Source organism: Anoplopoma fimbria, chromosome 9 (genome assembly GCF_027596085.1).
Source record: "Anoplopoma fimbria isolate UVic2021 breed Golden Eagle Sablefish chromosome 9, Afim_UVic_2022, whole genome shotgun sequence".
Classification (NCBI taxonomy): Eukaryota; Metazoa; Chordata; class Actinopteri; order Perciformes; family Anoplopomatidae; genus Anoplopoma; species Anoplopoma fimbria.
Genome location: NC_072457.1, coordinates 27,513,584 through 27,535,349, shown reverse-complemented (window position 1 = coordinate 27,535,349; position 21,766 = coordinate 27,513,584). Strand labels below are relative to the sequence as shown.

Sequence of the window (21,766 nt, the reverse complement as noted above, 5' to 3'; positions counted from 1 at the left end):
GGTTCCACCGTACTGGTGTCAAAACACTGTGCTTGGCAGGAACCTTGTAAAACAGAATGTGACGGGAAAAAATATGGGTTTAAAAATTGTGGATTTTGAGGATGGAAGTTCCTAACTGGTCGTGACTTACAGGTTGTCCGTCTTGTTTCTACGCTTTTGTTATGTGTTGTAGCGAGGACCAAAGACTTTATTAGTGAAGTCAAAGTGTGTCAGCGTGCAGGAAGCAGCTGAGCTAACTCAACATATGGGGTCTGATGTGTGGTTAATGGGCTCCCCCTACTGTCTCCTGACTTCCTTACAACTCCGTGACGTCTGCACTGACCGACTTTACATCAGCGCAGAAGAACGGCTTGCCTAATGAGCTAACTTGCTATTGACATTAAAGCACGAGTGGATTTGATGCATTTAGATAAATATTTTCAGTCATATCTTCATTTCTTTGTGCCCACACTTCCTCATAAGCCACTTAGACACACATCCTTCCTCTCCCTTCTCCCTCCCTCCTGATCTATAAATACTCTCTCATCAGCAGAGGCTGGCTGCGAGAGCCGTCGACCCCCGGCCTCTCTCTGTCCACCGGAGCAATGATTTATGGGGGCTCAGGCTGGCGCTAACCTTGCACTTGGGCCCTGGCAGTATAAATGATGGCAGGTCACTGGCACCACCGCGGATGGAGGGGAGAGACTTCCTCCACCTCCGTCTCTCTCTCTCTCTCTCCTCTCTCTCCTCTCTGTCCTGTTATCATCAGCGTGATGGAGACATCATCATCATCTCCCGGGAGTATAAATAGTGCTGGATCAGGTGACAGTGCCGGCCCTGGCCTTTGATGGGAGCTTTAATTTCATGCCTAATTTCTCTCGGCACAGAGAGGATCGATGCTGCCCTGCTCGTGCTCCCCATCCCTCTGCTTCCCTCTGCTGCAGAGACAGAGAGCAAGGAAGGACAAATGCTCACTGCTGAGTGATGTGCATGCGCCAGGACATTTAGCTTACCTGTAAACACACATATGTGCGGACATCCTTCACAGGGCTGCAAAAACACATTGACAAATAAAGGCCAAGTCAAGGCACGCGTGCAAAGCTCCACTTCTGCAGCCACAGAACGACTCCAAACAATCAATACAGCTGGAACAGATAGCTTTGGAAATAAGGGCAACAAGCGAAATATAACTACACAGCCACCTGTGTGTTGTGTGCGATACACATTGCCATGGTGATAAATCTGAGCCCTCTGTCCCCGCTCGCAGCCCCGGGGAGGCATTGAACTCTAGCCCCTCCATAATGACTTTGTCTACCTATCGATCCGGCTATGATCCATGTACTGTAATTCTTATATCATCAGCCCCGGCCCCGGCAATAACTCCAAGTCATATTTCGGGGCCTCCCGTCCACTTGACAACTTAATGATGCAGGGGTCCTTGCCGAGTTTGGATTTTCACCCCCCCCCTCCTCCTCCTCCTCCTCCTTCCCCTCTCCCTTCCTTTCCTCCTACAGGGCTCTAATTTCTCCTTGTTCTTTCAGACTAATACCAGCAAAGGCACAGAGAGTCTGTTCTCTCTGAGGACTCCCCTCTCTGAACCACACATCTTCTCCCTTTCACCTCTGTGTACTTGCAGTAGAGCACGGGGTTAGTGTCTGGGACGGCCGTGCATCTGTCTCCGATTTGGAGCACAGCCCCTGCAAGCTCCCGAGGAGACGCAGCCGTCCCTCTTTAGACCCTGTTCTTTTTCTCCCGTTGAGCCGGGGCTATATTTCATTGTCATTTCAACCCTCTCCTCCTAGCCTGGATGTAATAGCGGGAGATATATGGCCCCTCGCTTCTGCAGTCTTCGGAGCTTCCTCAGCCTTTTATAAAACACTGTCAGAGTGACAAAACAGCAGCCCTTGGGTATTCGGGCACAGATGCCCCCTCATCCCGAGGCAATTTCTCAATATCCTGCGCTGATCCTTTTAGCAAAAGGGATAACATCTGGGTCCTTGGACGGGATGAGTTTGAACAGTCATCCCGGACAGAGTCGTAGCTCATCTCTATGGCTCAGTCTGCCCAGAAGCCATAGGCTGTCTGTCAGCTCTGTTTTTATAAGAGCTGATTTAGAGCGCAGCCGTTGAATCCTGAGCCAACAGAGAACCACGGGAGCATGCAGGACGTCTTTTGTTTTTCTTTCTTTAAACACTTCGATCCAGTGCTGACACATCTGATACTGCTAATCAAGGAGCGTCAACCTGTCGAAGCAAGAATAAAGAGAGAGAGAGAGAGAGAGAGAGAGAGGTTTTGTTCATTACTGTCGTCGTTTGAAAGGCACTAATGGTGTTCCACCTGGCCGCAGAGACACCTAACAACCCTAAGCCTCTGAGACGTGGCCCTGATTGAGATGTGAGTAAAGGAGGGGAGGAGGTAAGGAGGGAGGGGGGGGGGAGCAGATGGGCCCTGCAGACAATTAAAGCTGCATCTTCTGTTGTGGTGCCTCCACTTTGTTCCTGTCACTCCTGCCTCATCCTTACTGACATCCGTCCTCTTCACATGCCGCTGCCTCTTCCTCACGGTGTCCCTTCCTGTCCTCACACCTCTAACCCCTTCCGCCTCTTCTTCTTCATCTTCTTCTTCTCTCCCTTGTCCAACCTCAGTCTCTCCTCCTCACACCATCCTCAGCTCCTCTCCGTCTTTTGCACACTCTCTCTCTCTCTCTCTCTCTCTCTCCTCCTCCTCCTCCCCACCACCCCCTCCTTCCCTCCCAGCCTTAATTGGGAGTCAGGGAGAGCAGTGGAAATCGCATTAACGCGGGCCCTGCCTGGGTGTGCCATCCATCTTCTTTTTTATTACGCCGCGCCGGGGCTGCCTGGGCGCTGCCGTTCGATTTGTCACCGGCCTCGTTCGCTGATAACAGGCATTTGTCATCGCCTTGCCTCCCTGTTAATGTTATCATCTCCTCCCTGACAGCCGCCCTCCGCCGGGGAGCGCCGGCGACAAAGCACATCCGTCAAGCGAATATTTCCACGGCTAAGGGGACCGCACACTGCAATAAGCCACATTAAAGCACTTATGAAGGGTGCAGGCCGAGGATGTGTGTGTGTGTGTGTGTGTGTGTGTGTGTGTGTGTGTGTGTGTGTGTGTGTGTGTGTGTGTGTGTGTGTGTGTGTGTGTGTGTGTACGCACCGCGCAAACGCACATGCGCTTGTCAGTGCCATAAAAGAGGCGAGGTGGGGGCCGACAGGGAGAGGAAGAGGTAATTTGTTGCAATTAATTACGCAGTGAGTGTGGCTTTGTTGTGTGGGAGAGCATTTTATCTGTTGGAATGCTTCCTTCGCCAGACTGTGATGCTATTTGTTTGATTTATAGCCTCTGCCTGCCCGAGGCGGAGTGAGCCTGCGTGTGTGTGTGTGTGTGTGTGTGTGTGTGTGTGTGTGTGTGTGTGTGTGTGTGTGTGTGTGTGTGTGTGCGTGTGTGTTTCACATGTGCACAAGGCTGTGGCATTATCCACTGAAATGTACTGTAGTCTCGGTGACAAGCAGCCCTTTGTTTGGGAGTGACGTTACATATGAACAGCCACACGGCCCCGTGTTTGTCCTCTCAGGACTGAGACTCTGCTGTCCATTTGTCATTCAGCAGAAAATCAACATCTCCAAAGGTTGACTCTCAATCACCCGGCTCGCCTCACCTTTTCCCTTCCTTTCCGTGACAGGAAGCCACGTCTGGAAGTGCTGAGACACTGTACCAAACCAGTCCAGATGTGATTCTGGTGTTTCAAACACGGGCCCGGTCGACCCTTTCTCCTCTCCCTCCTCTGTGACATCGGGACATGCAGGGAGGTGACAACATGTATCCATTCCGCCTCAGTTGGGGGTTTGCAGGGCCCTCGTGCAAAAGGCTGACAGATGGATCAGCCAGCCTAAAGGCAGTGAGAAGAGATGAGAGAGAGAGAGAGAGAGAGAGAGGGTAGTGCTACTTCACATCCTTCAACATACTGTACGACTCCCACATTTCATATACAACTTCACATGGTATGGCACATTTGCAACCCTGGCTGGCAGAAAACTGCAGTCAGGATGATGGCAGTTTTACACACCGAGAGAGAACGCTGCTATTTGTGTGATTCTTACCACACAACACAGTTTGAGGTGAATGACAAAAATATCAGGAGTCGGTTATAACCTCCCTAAGTAAGACTTTAAGGTTAAATGTCTCATTTACATGTTGAGGACAGTTCTTCAGTTACTGAGAGTAGTGTAGTCGTACTTGTTATGGGAACCAGAGAGAGAAAACAGGACTATGTTAAGTATAAAGTATCATAGATCCATAGACTGAAGAGGTGGAAACATGTTAAGTGGTGGTTTCTTACAACACTAGACATTTAAAGATGTTTTCCTTTTGTCCTTGATGCTGTGAAAAATCTAATTGTCTGTTCTTGAATCATGAGCCTCAGAGAAGTCCTTCTAGGAATGAAAACAAATACTTCTAATGTATGTCAACCACTTTCTAATAATTCAAGAGTTTTTGAGTTGTAATTAATGGCATTATTAACAGATACTAAATACTTTATTAATGCTTTATATATCACTTATAAGCCCTTATTAAGAACAGCTTTTGAGTTCGTCAGAAAAACAATTTGACCTTTGACCCTGTACAAAAAGAGCTGCTTTTTTTAGCCACTTGGAAGCGTCACCTTTTAAGTCAATTATGTAATGATGGATAATATCTGCTTTGATATTTTTGACAGTTGAAACTTTTTTATTGAGTTTGGCTTCTAGGTAAATGAGAATACAACAAACATGAATACATTTTATCTAATTTATTTACATTTGTAACTGGATTACAACCAAATGGATCAACACCAGCCACTTAAAATGTCTGCATCTAATTGTTCTTATTATTGGATTTTAAATCACTAGTAAATGTAGGGAAAACAATTCTACAACAAGGTCATTTCAGTAGCTGTTCAGGAGCTTTAGAGCAAATCATATGATCTTCATCAGGTGAATTTTGCTCAGTTGTCATGGAATTGTAGATGTTCAAATTCATTTTTTTGGATCACTTTCTACAATCCCAGGGCAAATGGGCAAGCTCACTCTGCTGATGAAGATGATTTAAAATGATCCGGTACTAAATGGACCCTCAAAATATATTTTTTTCCATGGGCAAAATTAATTTTAAACCTCACTTGAAAACATTGTATTAACCATGAGTTACAACTTATAAACTCAAAATACAGGCTGAGGTTTTAGTTACAATCTTGCCCTTTGGAATAAAAACTTTCAGTGTTTCTTCTACATCTCTTTCTCTTATGTCCGTGTTGGAAATAATTTTGGTTGTGCTTCTAAGACCCACATTTTATTTGTGTATTTGATTAATGAAATGTTTTAGTTTTTGTTCTATTACTGGTTGTTTTTGGTGAGATACAATAATGTCACACAATGATTTTTCTCTTTATGTAATCTTCTTCGTATGGAGGCAACAGTTTTTGGTTTTTTTTGCTGTTTGTTGTTATTATGAGGCTCAATCAACAAAACAGTTTATAGTTCAATACATCAGGAAAACTCAGAAGACAGATAACTATTTTAATGTTTCTGCACATGTCTTCATTTTATTTCCACCATATTTTATACAAAGAGGTCTTGTAAAACAGGCTGGTTAAAAAAAACGACTAAACAAACTTGTACAGCTACTTTGTTGTAATATATTGATAAATTATAGCTTTTCAACAAGCTTAACATGTATGTGCATTTATTTGGACAAGACCTATGAAATGACCACAGCAGCCACAATATCAAATTCTATTAAAATAGATACAAAATCCCAGAGTGAATGAAAGACAAGTTCTTGGTCATGCTCTTCACCTTGAGCTGAACATTGAATACAGTAACAGGTAATATTATATCATTCACATGATGGTCACATGGTGAAACATCCGATAAATGGTTTTCCTTTAGTTCACTGATAGAAGCTCTGCCTCCGAGGTGTTATTTCTGCGTCCCTAAATAAACATAGTCTTTATTGAGCAACAAGGAGACAGTATTCGTCATCAACTATGAAAAATAAAGTGATCATGGGATGTGTTACAACAAAGTGAAGCTAATGTGGAGAGTTAAACGTCTTAAGAGCTCTGTGAGAAACCAACTGGGTTCCCGTAAAAAATCTTTTAGAAGCAGAGAAACCGATTAAAATGTCACTGATGGTTGATTTGAAACACACGGCCGCGTGACTCCTGTCTCACATAAAGTACAGGAGCTGCACTCTGGGGATTAACGGTTAAAACAGGAACAGGCGTTGGTCTGTGTAGTTCTCACATGAAGCAGCAGATCTCCGTGTGGCCACAGAAGTTCCACCTTTTATCTCCGCTTCAGTCGCTTCAGTCATTACAAACCAAGAAGGCACCAGTCTATTTTGCACCGAGGCTAAGAGTTCCATAGCCGTTCATCATCGCCATTTTGAGATGCCCATTGGAAGTCAACTCTTCTTCGATGATTTTGTTCTTGGCAGCGAACATCTGGCTGATCTCCATAAAGGTTTTGTTCTTGGTCTCAGGAATGACGAAGATGGTGTAGATGGCAACTCCAAAGCAGACCACACAGAAGATCAGGTAACAGTAAGGACCGGTGGCGTTCTGTGGAGGGAAGACACACGAAGGCATGATCATAGAAAACAAATACTCTTCTGACTTTCTTTACAAAGACATCATTATCCAAGGAAAGTAAAAGGAGACAAAGGGTCATAGTTCACAAATGGTTTTCTTACTTACAAAAATAGGACATTTAGACAGAAACAGGCCACATTGAAGCTAATAAAAGCAGATTAATGGGAATTTGATTAATTGTAAGTATTCTATTCCATCTTATTTTTAACATTAATTCTAATGAAATTGAACCCCAACTATTTTTCCTTTATTGAAAGCTCTTTGTGCTGCATTTCTTGTATTGAAGATGCTATATAAAGTGTATTATTATTATTATTATTAATATCTGTTTTTTTGGCTGCTAAAAACTCTGCTATGTTCACCAGCTAGCTCATACTGTATATTATCTAGTGTATTCATACCCCCACACATTTTATTTGTTCTATATATTATTCATTACCTTACTCTGTACTGAACTGCTAAACTGCATTTCGTTGTTTCAGTAACTGTACTCTGCTCAATGACAATAAAGTTGAATCTAATCTAATCTCCAGTGGTAGTTTTTTCGCCTGACAAAAAAAAACAGGCGCCTGCTGCTGCTAGAAACAGTTTTGAGGAGCTGAGACTGAACTGAAATAGTAAAGTTGCACGCCTCCATAGAGCTGAGGGGAACTGCTTAGTTTGGTGATACTTGTCTTTGGGTTATTACACATAAGTTTTGGGCCGTTGTTAATTTTAAAATATTGATTAGTGCAGGAAATTGAGGGAACTTCGGGTGAGATTTACACATTATAAAAACATAAGTCTAAGGCTTTGTTTGGTCTTTTTCATATTCTTGTTGTGCTATCAGAGCCACAGTCAGATGTGAAAATGTCTATCAAAGTATTCAGTGTGAGTTCAGAACAATATCGCCCACGATAGGACTTCAGTGTAGCTTAGCTTAAAGACTGAAGGCAGGGGTAAACTGCTAGCTTTATCCAGAGTGAAAAATATGGCTTTGGACGCTCTGAAGCTCTTCTATTTATAGCCCTAACCCTTTTCTATTAAATAGAAACGGAAACATTAAGGGCCACATGATGCCCATGTGTTTTTAACATTTGTGGCCAGTATTCATGCAGACTTACATCGTCACTCTCCACAGGACACATCATCGTCCTCTTTACTTTGTGTCTGTTGAACTAGACCCACACTGAGGACGACCAGGGACAGCAAGGTCACTTTTAATTAGTAATTTTATTGGTATTTGGGGAGTCACCTCCATTCTAACGACACCAGACAGTCCTTATCATAACTGCCGTGGGTCTGACCCACCAGACCCTTGGTGCAATGTCAAGATGAACTTGATGTTTACAACGCCAATTAGGCTTAAGTTGCCAAATAAACAAAACATTTGGGCACATAAGATGTTCATCTTACAATGAAATTAATTGTATTTTAAGGGAGTAAATCCATGAGATCTGCTACACATTTTGGACGTTTCAGGATGTAGATTTAAAAATCAAAAGCCAACAGTAGAATTTGAGTTTGCTCTGACCTCTAGGAAGGGAAAGACGAAGCCAATGGTGAAGTTGGACATCCAGTTGAGACATCCGGCCACGGTGTAGGCAGCTGGTCGGTGTGACTGCTTGAACAGCTCTGCAGTGATCAGGAACGGCACACCAGCTACACAGAACAGACAAAAAGCATATGTTTTTATTAATTTAAAAGGACGCATTTTTGACAACATGGTTCATCTATTGGTCTGACCTAACTAGGCATCCTATCATGCTGTCATAATACAAATCACAGATAACCACTCAGTGCACCTGCATGAATCCATCGAGTGTTGTGAAATTAACACCAGCATCTTCATTCATCAATTAGTTTATCAATATTCCCACTCAGGGCTATTCTCTGGCAGTCGTTCAAAATAAACAGAACAATGATATAACAAAATGAGAAACATTCCTCAAGCTCCATTTGCTATTATATTACTCTGATATTTCTGCATGCACTTCATTATGTGTTCATTATCACTGAGTGATCGTAGATTGACGAGAGACTTTGTCAACTTGGCAAAAGTTCAACTCCGTCCAGGAGACAGAATAGCTTAGCCAGGACTTGAGCAAGTCATTAGTTTGATATGCAGCGTCTATGAGATGTTGTCCAGGCTTTAAACACATAATTCTTCATTGTTAGAAGTGAAAGCCATGAAGGAGAAATATGCATTAGTAAAAGCTCTAATGATGAGCCTTCCGAACGATGTCCTCATTATCTGTTCATGATAATTGCAGAGAGGAAGGTTTAATATCGTCAAACCAATAACGAGGCCATAATTTGTCAACATCTGCGGTATGTATGGGGGGCGTCATTGTGCATGTGAGGTTTGGTCTGAAGGAAACCGCTAGCTTATGAACAATGAGCCATTATAAGTCTAATTGCAGCTACAGAAATCCTCGCCACCGCATGCCGAGGAATAGATTTTTGCCGTCTTGACGAATGGCGCTGTGTAAACCAGACTTGTTCTAATTCATCATCCTCACAGGTCCACTCAACGTGGCTCCCAAAGTTGTAAACTATTGCCTCTTAATTCACTTCACTCAACTCATCCAGTGTACAAATGGCTGTGGGAATGGATGTAGTGTGGCAGTTATGATTTCCTAATTTACAAGACTAATGAAATACAATATCTCTTCACAGTCGGAGGAGGAGTCCGGAAGGAGTGGTGCTGCTTTTTGAGATTTAGTGCCTGCTATGGTGCGAGCTTCCAGCAGGGAGCAGTGTTATCTTACACACAGGACACCCAAATCTAGTGCGGTTTGTATGGACTGGAAATGTTCTTCTTCTTTTTTTTTTATCAAGTGAGATGCAGAGAGGTTTAGCTAGGGGTTTACCTGGACCAATGCAGAAACCAGCAATAATCCCGACAACGCAGCCCACACTGATGTAGCGCATGAAGGACAGCTGCGCCTGTGATTGGTTGAACACAAGTCATGAGTCTGAAGTTACGAGTTGTTTGTACAGTTTTCATGATTATTCATTTACAATATTTTATAATTCAGATTTTTTTGGGGTTGATTACTGTCCTAAAAGGATGGGGACAAAACTGAATTAAAAAGTTAATTTGAAGCCAATATGAGGCGTCATCTGTTGGAGTCAAATCCAGTGGACATCTACTAAAAATGACAGCCTTTTTAGTATATAAAAATTCCCCTTTATTTATTATTATCCTTCCACTACAGCTTTTGTCCTACATCACTTTCATTGCTATGAACAGAAGAGAAAATTACAGCAGGAAAAAGTTATTTCCATGTTTGTACAGTATGGGAACATTTTCTTATATTTTGTTGTTATGCACACACACAAAAAAAAATATTTTACTAAGACACAGATTATAGTTTCGGTAAATAATTATGTTAATGTGTTAGTGTCCTTAGCCCCATGTATTGTGTGCCCGCGCCACAATCTGCAAGTTGATGTTGATTTATTCCTGATGAGCAGGACATCAGATGGGACTGTACCTGGAAGAGGACAGACATTGTGATGCCAGTACAGCAGAGACCCATGAAGAGGAAGCCACCAATCATCAGAGGTCTTCTGCCCAGACGCTCGATAGTGAAACACTGAAAAACGGACAAAGAGGCAACTACATCATCCAGGAGAATAAAAACAGGTTTTATGCTCCAAGCACTTATTTCAGCCCATTTCATGTTTACTGTTATACCACCAGCATGCATTAATCCGTGTTTTCATGTAACATGAAACCATTCGGCTAAATCAGGCACATTTACATTACATTCACGTTCGTTAATGTGCAATGTCCCTGATAAGTAAAGGTAAAGTTATGAACATTATAAAAAGAAGATAAGTGCTGTGTTTTTATTTTCATTTATTTCATTTGTATGTTTAACAGGAATAAGTTCATCGCATGGACCACTGATTTCTAAGTTGAAGTTATTTAGGTAAAGTGTTGATCCCCTGAACAGAGAAAGACATCAGTCCAAATGAAGATTGAGATAAACGATGAAAAAAAAGTATAATTTCTGAAACTAATTTTGTTAGTGATACAATATTTCTTGGTGTGTTTAAAGTGTGAAAATGTCTACTCACCCCCAGCATCCCAGAGATGACCTCAATGGCTCCAGTTCCCACAGTTGTGTACTGAATATAAGGTTCTGGGATTCCTGCGTTCTTAAAAATGTCATTTGTATAGAACCAGATCTGAAATTGACAGTGACATGAAGTTTATTACTATGATGAATATGTCGCACCACAAAAACACACACACAGACACACAGATGCTTTGAAACTCAAAGTTTGTCTTTTTTTCCAAAAAGTCGCTCTGCTTATTTGGCGTTTCCTCGTGATTCATCATAGTGATCATTATCATCACGCCGACCATCACTCATGCATTTGAGATACAGCGCTTCATCAGTATGGACTTCTGACAAGTGCTCCCCTTGAAATTAATTTGCGTATTCTCATTAATCACACTTTGCTGATGCAACATCCATCATTGATGAGGTGTGGACAAGATCGTGATTGGTGCGCTTAAATGCTGTCTTGCTGATTTAGTAACCATACATAGACGCTACTTCATCACCATTGCAGCACTGACGAAGGCATACACACACACACACACACACACACACACACACACACCTATATCCAAGCACAAAACATACACACACTATTTGAAAAAGAACTGGGACCAGTCATATTGTTATGAACACATGAATTGTCTTGACATTCTAGTGGGCTGAATTATTTTTCCTTGAACTGAAATCTACTTTTAGGGCTGAACAATTAATGGAAATTTTATTGAAATCACAATATGTCCTACTGCCATTTTCAAATCACAGGAGGCACAATCTTTGTTAAAGGTAAAATGTGTGTCAAAATGTTTATTTTAAATTAAATATTGTTGGGCTGCAGAGGTGTCCTGGCCTACACATCATATTCTACAGACATAGGAACACATATTTGTTTGGTGCAGACAAAAATCCCACCATAATCGTTCTAATATGGTTTTCAATGAAAATGAGAATCATAATATCTAATATTGCAAATCATATTGAAATTGCAATATGAGTCAAAATAATTGCAATAAGATAGTTTTTCAAAATTGTTAAGACCTACTTTAATAACAGAAATCCTGTGTTATTTAAATAAGATTACATATTTTGCTTTTGATTAACATTTCTTTGACAAAAACTCTAGCCTGGTGACTAAAGACTATTTACATCTATTCTAGGAACAATTAGCTTTTCTTCCAATAGTCTTCTTCATCCATCCATCCAGACACATATGCCATATAAGCAGTAAGCAGAGCAGCCCTGGCATATTTCCCTCTGAGACTTCCTCCAGCTCTTCTTGAGTTCTGCCAAACTCAAGCTGTTCCTGGACCAGCTGACTGATGTAGTCCCTCTGGTGCATCTCGGTGTACAACAAGTCTTCTCCCAGTTACACAGCCAGAGGGAAGCACCTTGAGGGCACCCTGCACCTCTCTGAACCATCCAATCCTTTAAACTCGGAGGTCTTCCTGGATCATTTAGCACCTCGCCCTGTTTGAGTGTGAGCTGTGTAACGCTATAACGTCTTCAGGTCACTACCTCAGTGATGGTCAGAATGAAGGCCTATAAATCAAGAGTCTTGCTTTGTGGGTGCACCTTTTATTGCAGCATCTACCTGCTTTGACCTGGCAGTTAGCGTCACGTCCATTTTTACCTTTACATGCGATACTTGAACTCCTTCACTCCCAACTAGCTTCCAATTTTCTGCCTGAAATACCAGGGAGATGACCTTGATGACCACCATCAAGTATTACAGTCCATTAATGGACAAAAGGACAACATCATCTGCAAAAGTGTAGATATCCCACTTAATGTCTCTAAACTTGACATTTGCCTTGATAAACTGTGCTTGAAAAGAAGAAAGGGGACCAGGTGCAATGAGTTTCACTTCATGTCAAGAGTGCAATAAACCTCTCACTTTAAGTGTTTTGGATTCAATAAACATTTCCAGGTGGCCTCATTTGTTCTGCATGTATTTATCTTCAATTTCTGAAGTCAAAAGCATGTTGCCCTCAACTTTCTGAATATATATTAGTTAGCTATGTTGTATATACTTAACTTATTTGCTAACAAAAAAAAGACCTTCAAAAAAGACATGAATCTTAGATCAAGATCTTCGGAACAACAAGCTTGTTTCTCACTTTAAACAAAATGTCTGATTTAGCATTTTGTGTCACAGATTTATTGCACACAGCCTTCAGACACATGGATTCATCTGTATGTTTCAAGTCTTGTGTTTCTGGCACAGTGGGACTCAGTGGGGTTCCCCCCCTGCTGGGAAATTGTACTAGCATGTGGGCCAGCATGCATAGAGCTCCCGTCCACATGGAGAAATGATTATAAAGATGTGTCTGTGCGTGTGGATGGGAAGACCTTCCCATGTGGGGTAGCACTAACAGAGAGGACCAGGAGATAATGAGGCGTGGTCCTGTTGGCCCCCCTGCTCAGTCACTCAGTGGCTGCATGTGGGACTGTGATGTATGGACAGGAGGAGGTGCAGACGGGTGGAGCACAGCTGGGAACTGTAGCAATATGAGCTCTCACTCTCATATAATAACTGCACAGACTTTGCCCATTCAAAATGCGAACAGAGACAAAAACAGAAAGGACGAAAAGGCCCACAATGCTTTTCACACTCACCGCATCGATGCCAGACAGCTGCATGCCGATGTTGACCACCGCGATGGTGATGACCTGCCAACGAACGCAGCGGTCCCTGAGCAGGCCCCGAACAGACATGGTCTGGATGGAAGACAGAGAGCGCTGTTCCTCCTGCATCTCATCCACCTCCGCCTGGATGTTTCCCTCCGGACGGTACCACTTCAGGGCTAAAAAGGACAGAAAGAAAAGCTTTGACCGGCCTGCAGAAACACCAGTCCTGACATCAAGATTCAAAATCAATGAGAAACAGAAGACATGATCAGAATTCTGAAAAGGGGGGACATGAACAGGTCCACTCGTCCTAGTACAGTGAATTAAATTTGTTATTAGACATAACATTTAAGAACTGCAGGTTGTTAAGAGAAATCAAAACAGTCTTTATTCCATATAATCAAACATTAAGTGATGATTTAGTAGAGAAAAAAACAAAGAGTCCACTTTCTAACCTTCAATGGTGGCGTGAATATTTCCCTTCTCTATCAACAGGTACCGTGGACTCTCTGGAAACCATGGCAACAGCATCAGCTGGAAGAGTGTAGGAAACACAACCAGGGACAGGAGCAGAGGCCAGTACTTTTCCTGTGTGAAAACAAAACATGACACATTACTAAAAGATAAACAATCAGCTACTTTCAATAATCAACCTTTCATCTTTATTAAGTATGTCCTGTTGAAAGGACGTAAAAGTGAGACGGGATGAACCAAAAAGCATGGCATTGACTAGTTAACCCCCACTACTGTATCAGACAAAACTGGGCAGATGGAAGAAAGAAGGACATGTCATATAAATTATTATCTAATTATAACAGTGTGTTCACGTGCTGTATTCCGCTACTTATTCATGCTTATAAGTGATTCGTGACCGTGCCATAGTTTACAAAATTACACTGGTGTACTTAAAAAAGTTTCAAGCTCAAGTCTGTGAGTAAATTAAAATAGCATCTGGTGTGCGTTTCTGATGAAAGATCAGGACTAGATAGACGGAACTTGCCGCTTGAGCTGATGCATATGCCACAAAATCCATTCCAGAATGAAATCCATATCATGTAGAAAAAAAGAATGGTACTACGGGAAGAAGGTGAATCTGTTCAGACAGAGAACTTATTACCGAGCCACCAACACAACACAGCAAACCTGTGTAGCATTTCAACGCCTCGATGTTAGTACCTGTCCCAGCAGTTCAGATAGGCCGAGGACCTGAGCAATGAAGACTCCAAGACAAATGTGGATGCTGGGAACGAGGCCCAGGAAGCCTCGCATGTTCTTGGGGGCGATCTCACCGAGGTACATCGGCACCACACTGAGAGAGATACCTGTGGGAAACGAGAGGTATTATCATGGGCTAAACCAGACGGCAGATGACACAACTTCTATGTGCTTACTATTCATTCTAGACCAAATCACATTTGAATGAAAAGCAAACATATGGCATGATTCAATTTTTTGTTCATAGTTAAAATTACATTTTCTTGTTATTAGTTCCAATGATATAATATTTTTTAATTCTTCTTCTTATTAAATGCCTGTCTCCAACCTGATTAAGGTTGATGCACTGTAATAGTATCTTTGTATATTGTTGTACAATAGTATAAAAAATACAAATAAGTATCTTTGTCCTTTTTTATATTATAAATAGAAGAGGACGTTGTCCATCAAACCAACAAAAACCAAAAGCTAAACATTTTCATTCCTCAGATTACACACGTTATTTCCACAGGCATTTGTTTCTATTAATATTAAGTTGTTGTACAGGGAATGGAAATCAATAAAATATCAGAAAAAAAATGTAGGGATAGATTCCAAAAAGGCCTAATGAACAATGCAATAAAATTGTACTTTTTGCTTAAGCTTCTTGTTGTGGATGAATATACACATTGTAACTCATTAGGTCAGTCAGGGAACAGACAGGCCTACCTGAGTGTACTCCTGTGATGAAGCGTCCAACAATGACCATCGCAGGCATCCTGCAGCTTCTGCTGAAGCCCATAAGAGCTCCTCCTATAAACACCAGCACGGTGGATCTCACCAGCGTCCCTTTCCTGTTTGAAAATGTGAATAAAGAGCGATTATAAGTCTGTCAGGAACACAGGCTGATGACAAACGTAAACAAGCCTGTATTATACACCAAAAGAATCCCCCACACACACACTGACCTTCCATATTTGGTTACCAGTTTGCCCACCAGCAGAGCCCCGGTCATCCCACCGATAGCAAAGATCGACACGGTGAGGGAGTACAAGACGGTGAGCAGCTCCTCATCAGGAGTCCAGTTGTAACTTTCTACCAGCGTCGCATTGTAGAAGTCTTTGATGTACTGGTTGAGGAAAGAAAGAATTAAGTTAATTTTACATTGTCCAGCAGGGCAAAATATAAATCATTATAATATACATAGACCATGTGGAATTAAAAGATAATGTCTTATTTTTCCAATAAATTCTGTTTTGCCATCAAAAAAAACCCCCACATGTACATGTGAGTTTAAATGTGTACACCCCCTCACTCCAAAAGACCTGGGGCAAAAAAATGGTGGCCATGAAATTTGACATCAGCAACACATGAGTAACTATTTCCCACAGTGCCACACATCCAAATGTCAACATTAGTCTTGCCATTTGCTCAGCCTTGCTGCACTCGGGCATGGGATGAATAGATGCTTGAGTCAGCGGGAGAGTCAGCCATATTGAGCAGACAGGAAGCTCATCGAGCCCCCACAGTCAAAGTCAAATTTAAATTTGACGATTAGGGATCATAAACTGCGTGCTTGATAAAAATGACAGTGGTTATTCTTGTCGTGTGACAGTAAGGACCAACAACATCCCTCAGATTTCATTCAGGTTTATCTGACAGTGAGGACTCCGCTGAGATGTCCTGGAGAACCTATTACATTAAACCCAATTAATCTCAAGAGACACTGTTCAGTCACTCTCTGCGAAACAAGTTTAATTAGAAGTTTTAGTATTAACACTGACCAACAGATTAAAAGACTTATCATTTTGTTTGTTAAAATAGTGTTGACACAGAATGATCATTTGAAGGACAGACCCAGAGGGAGTTCAGTGATGAAAAGAAGGGAGTGACGTTAATTCGTCAATTTGTGATGGAAGTCTGGACAGTGTGCCTCCAATTTGACCAAGAATGTCTCCAACACGTGCAGGGAACCGTACAAACTGGCAGTCTGTGTACAGCTTCGACACATAACTGACCAGTTTAATGTTCATAATCATTACGTTGCAACAGCCTGATGCTGGTTGAGCCAGAATTAATTAAGGTTACCTGCAGATCTTGCAAGTGTAATCAACATACCTGCTGTTTAAAAGGAAAGGCAGTTGTGGATAATAATCAGACACAGATCTTTACTCAGGCTTGATTGCTTAATTACCAAATATTTCTCCGACAGGATGCAGATCGAATCAAAGTGTAATGTGAGATCGAATAGTATATGCTGGTTTCTTAGTCACTGTTGTTATAAATCCAATGATTCTACCTTTATTCAGTTGCCAACTGGCGTTTGAGCACCACAGCGAACCTTGGTGCATGATATTACCTTATTATTGCTAACAGTTATTATTCTGTCTCTTGAACAAAATTCTCACAGCAGGAGACACATTGTTTCCTGTTCTGCTCCGTTCATTTACTGCAGTGGCTTAATGTCGCGATTTAAATGGTTACTTGTAATTTCCATTTATAGTTAAGAAGTAATTAGTAGTTATAATCTCATGTTACCTTACTCAAAGAAAAAATATCCAAATCCATTCCATGCAGTGAGGTGCAGCTTTTCTTTCTAAGTACTCTCTGTCAGCCTGTATCCGAATTTACTTATCAGAATCTGTTTAAGGAGAGAAGAAGAGCTCATGGAGCGAGAGAGGGAGAAAAACCTCACTGGAAACCTCAGAAAAATGCCATTTCAATAGTGCCACCCTGCACCTTGTGACATCTTCAGCGATTGTACAGCAATTTAGCCCAACTGATTGTCTAGCAACGTCATTGCAGATAGTAAGTGACACACAGTAATACGTTTTCAAAATCAACAAGAAGGGAAATTCAAATTTAATCGTTTGACTTCTGCTCAATATTAGCCAGCCTTTGCTTCTTGTTGAGCTTTGAGTCATATGGGCTGAATCAGAGTGTCACATGACGTCAAAACCAATTTAAATGATGTCAGAAGATGAATACAAGAAAACAGGCAACTAAGAAAATCATTAGAACAACGACCGTGACTTTATCTCTGCTTAGCTCAAACAGATCCTGGTTCTCCCTTAAAATTTCAAGCCAAAAGTAAACTTCAAGGCCAACACATTTAAATTAAAACAGAATGATTTAAAAGATTGAAAAACACATTGTAGTGTAACTGCTACTTAAAATACTTAATCCCACCTCCTTTGCTATGAGCCATCTACCTGAAATAAACAATGAGTCAGAGACAAATTTTATTCTCTCATCATGTAAACTACTTACTAAGACACACAAAGGTAGTTCGTTCTTTAGGTAAAAAACTCAACTCACAACCAAATGAATATCCTGCCACACATAGAGTTTTATTTGGAGCACACAGGCATAACTAATGTCAGGTGACACACATCAGTCAACAGTGAATCCTACAACGGGGCTGAAGTCACATGGACCATGGTTAAAGGTTTGACCTCACCACATTAGTAGCAGTTCGCAATATGTGTGAAAATGAGCAACTGTCTCTAATTGAACAAGATAAAGCTGCACAGGTTAAGTTAAATATATGTGTGTTGTGTGCAAGAGGTCAAATCTACAGAAAATTAGCACCCAAATCTTCCCTCAGTTTAAGGTTAAATTGTTTAGCTTTGCAACCCGCAGCTGCTTTGGTTCACACTCAACACTCTCATAGCGTTGTTTTCGGTGTTAAATGCTCTAAAAACCCACTGTGCATTACCTCCCCAACCACAAACAGCAGATAGACACAGTTTGATGGTGAAGATAGTGGGAAATTTAGTAGCTAAAGCGACATATATTTCTTCAGAGGATGGTGGAGACTAAAAACAGAGCTAAAAGAGAGTAGTAATCGTAAGAGAGTTATATCTGACTTACATTCATCAGGTGGACAGAGACACGACTCCAAAAATGCTAATGCTTCTGTTTAAATGTAAATTTCCCCGCTGCTGGACTAATAAAGGATTATCTTATTTTATCTTAACTGCTGTATCTGTAAATAACAGCTGTTTGCTAAAAAGCTCTCCATATTGACGTAAAAAGGTGATGAGCTGTTTTGTTGTGGACGCAAACAGTCCTAAAAACAGTTATTGTAAGTTTTATTCACTTTCTTGTTGAATTTGGAAGATTTATACCACTGTCGACTCTGTACAGGTTAGCTTAGCTTATTGACTGGAAGCAGGGGGAAATAGCAGCTGGCTATCCAACATTAGCTATATAAGAAATAATAACAGCATGAAAATTCACACAAAACTACATTGTCATTTTTACATGTATGTATATATATTAAACAAATTAGATATAAATTGTTAATTGTTGAGCTTTACAGGTGAGAGGGTTTTTTTTACTTTGTACAGTGCCAGGCTAGCTGTTTTCCCAGCTTCCAGTCTTTATGCTTAGTTAAGTGTTGCTAAGATTAGACTCTTGATCTTTATGCACAAACACAGTGTATTCTAACTACTGCCAATAAAGTGAATGAGCCAATTCCCCAAATGTTTAACACATTCCTGAGTTAAACTCACTGTATGTATAATTGTGTAGGTGCCCAACAGTGTTAGTATCAAAAAAGACACAATGGCAAACAGCAATGACGCTACAATGTCTACATTTCTACACTTATATATATATATTATATTTCTATCAATCAATTTGAAGAATACATCAAAATGAGAAAAACAGTGAAAAGAAAGAAGCAGATTTCAAAGTGACCCGATGTCTGCTGAGTGGACCCTAAAGTAGCATGAGATGTGTCAATGAAGTCTCATGCTTCAATGTGATGGTCGGGGGTCCATGGCCAAACAGGAATGGTGCACAGTTTAATTACTACACTGCCGTGATGGAGCAGAGCACATGATGGATACAAACCACACAACATCGATGACATGGTGAGGCTCAAGCAGCCTCTAGATTTGATACACACACCCACATGACTTGAAAGGAAATACAATCTGATCTTTACTATGTGCATTAACAAAAGTCATGTGTAGCGTGGATAAAGAGTGTGTCTCCCTTTCATTCATTCTGGGAATATTTGGGTCTCTTGGGTTAAGAGTGAAAACTATTTTAATACTTGGGTGGATGATGATGGAGAGCGATGAGAGTGGTGTGGTGGTGACACAAACCTGTGCAGGAGAGTTGACGACTGCCAAATTGTATCCATAGAGCGTGGAGCTGCCGAACGAGGCCAGGAAAGCCACCGCCAGCAGAGGCTTTGTAAGAGGCTGAAGAGAAGATGACAAGATAAAGTCAGATAAAAACAAAAGCTACACAAACCAATCTCCAGAGGCCTGAAATCACAGAAATGAGTTATTGACAAGACATGGGTATAAACTTAAAGGGGTTGTCTTTGAAGGGATTTTGCCATTTAAAATGCAGGAAGTGTAAGCTATTAGCTTGAACTAGAAATGTATTACAAATACTGGTTCTTTTGGTTTTGATCTGAAAAAGCAACAAAAAAACCTCACCATTCAAAATGATCAAACTCTGCCTGCAAAGTACATCATATGGACCATTTAAAACCTCCAAAACTAATCATTGAATTCACGTTTCGTTTATTTTCTAGACTTGTCTGCAGCTTGTAAAGAGATTAGCTCGCTCGGTATGGGTATTTAATAGCATTATTATATGGGTATATGTTGCATATACAAATCTGTGATCTTTGGACTTTGCAGCAGAGCTGAACAGGCTTTGAGCGGCACGTGACAGAATCAGAAGTGAAACAAGCCGGCACCTTGATACTGGCCAGATCCAACTAGCCTCAGGTTTACACATTTAATCCTGGGAGAAGCACTATAAATCTGGTTTTGCAGAAAACACTAATATATATTTGAAACAACAGCTCTAATTCTCACAAGCTGAACTCAACAACTAAAGCTTGCAGATGGCATTTAGTGATACAAGGTATGTTAAAAAATCAGGGTTCTTTTGCGTTGACCACGCCAAAGTCACAAGAGCCCCTCTGTCTTTAAGAGGGACGGGGCAGCCTACTGTATTTCATTAGGAACGGCCTGCAGCTTCCCTCTTGGCTGCCATCCTTAAATCCCAGCAAACAGAGATTAGCTAACCTGCAAGGTAGAAGGCCAGCAGGATGAAAATGTGTTTCTGAGTGTCCATACCTTTGGATGGAGCTTGGAGAAAACTGCGGGACCACACAATAACCCCACCATTCAACAACCATTCAATGTTTCCATTATTTTAGATAAAGTCAGGGTTTAAAGATCCTGCTATATATATATACTGTATATCAGCGAGCCAATAGAAATCCACTAAAGTGAAAATGTGGGCAGCTCTGATTTAACAATAACAGCATAGATGACTTAAAGAAACTTAATTTGGCCAGTAAATTGCCTGAGGGACAGAGTGACTACACGTGAAAATAGCTCACAGCAGACAGTGCTGCCCTGTCTGCATTCAATTTAGTTTGATTATTACTCTTCACATGTTGCATCCGTTTGGTCAAAGCTCTGGACCTCTACTATATTGTTTATGCTCCTTGTTTCTATTCCTTCCAAGGCATCATCTGGTATGAACCAAGATCCTGATCTGAATGTAGATATAGTGATACAGATAGATAGATAGATAGATAGATAGATAGATAGATAGATAGATAGATAGATAGATAGATAGATAGATAGATAGATAGATAGATAGATAGATAGATAGATAGATAGATAGATAGATAGATAGATAGATAGATAGATAGATAGATAGATAGATAGATAGATAGATAGATAGATAGATAGATAGATAGATAGATAGATAGATGGATAGATAGATGGTTTAAATTCAAGGTCAGGTCAGGATCATCATATCTAAAAAACATGATGAGAGTTGATCTTCATGTCAATCATCTCTACAGATAATCAAAGTCTTGAATGAAAACTTACCATGCCGGGTTTTCCATTGTTTTCAAGAAGTAGTTCCTCCGCCATTTAAGTCATGAATAATTACTCCCTGTGTGTTCTGCTCCTTTGAGATGAGAAACAGCTCGTCCGCACAACTTTTTCAAACTCTTCACTCCCCATTTGTAGTTTTCAGACATGCTGGTGAGGCAGGGAGGAGGCGTGTCGTGTTGATGGGCGGAATTAACAAGGTTGTCAAAGTCCCTCCAATCACCCAGCCCCGAGTCGTTCTCCCCGGTCCATCAGCGATCACATGAGGCAAGAGGCTTCATCCTGCGTCCCAAAGTGCCCACAGTTGTTACTGAACAGCCTGTCTAACTGTATCCAGAGACAGAAATCATTTACACCTTACACAAAATGTGACA

The 21,766-nt window shown here is 41.2% G+C and overlaps 1 protein-coding gene across 1 annotated transcript; it reads right to left on the bottom strand.

Moving 5' to 3' along the window:
- Positions 1 to 6,373: 6,373 nt before the first annotated feature.
- On the bottom strand, positions 6,374 to 21,431 carry slc2a15b (solute carrier family 2 member 15b). The gene is made up of 12 exons (XM_054604330.1): positions 21,387 to 21,431; positions 19,623 to 19,721; positions 15,474 to 15,634; positions 15,235 to 15,359; positions 14,488 to 14,633; positions 13,767 to 13,899; positions 13,300 to 13,487; positions 10,697 to 10,807; positions 10,108 to 10,209; positions 9,481 to 9,556; positions 8,142 to 8,269; positions 6,374 to 6,598 (listed from the first exon to the last, which is right to left on the bottom strand). Exons 1-12 carry the CDS (start codon positions 21,429 to 21,431, stop codon positions 6,374 to 6,376), a joined length of 1,539 nt encoding a protein of 512 aa, XP_054460305.1.
- Between the last annotated feature and the right edge of the window lie 335 nt (positions 21,432 to 21,766).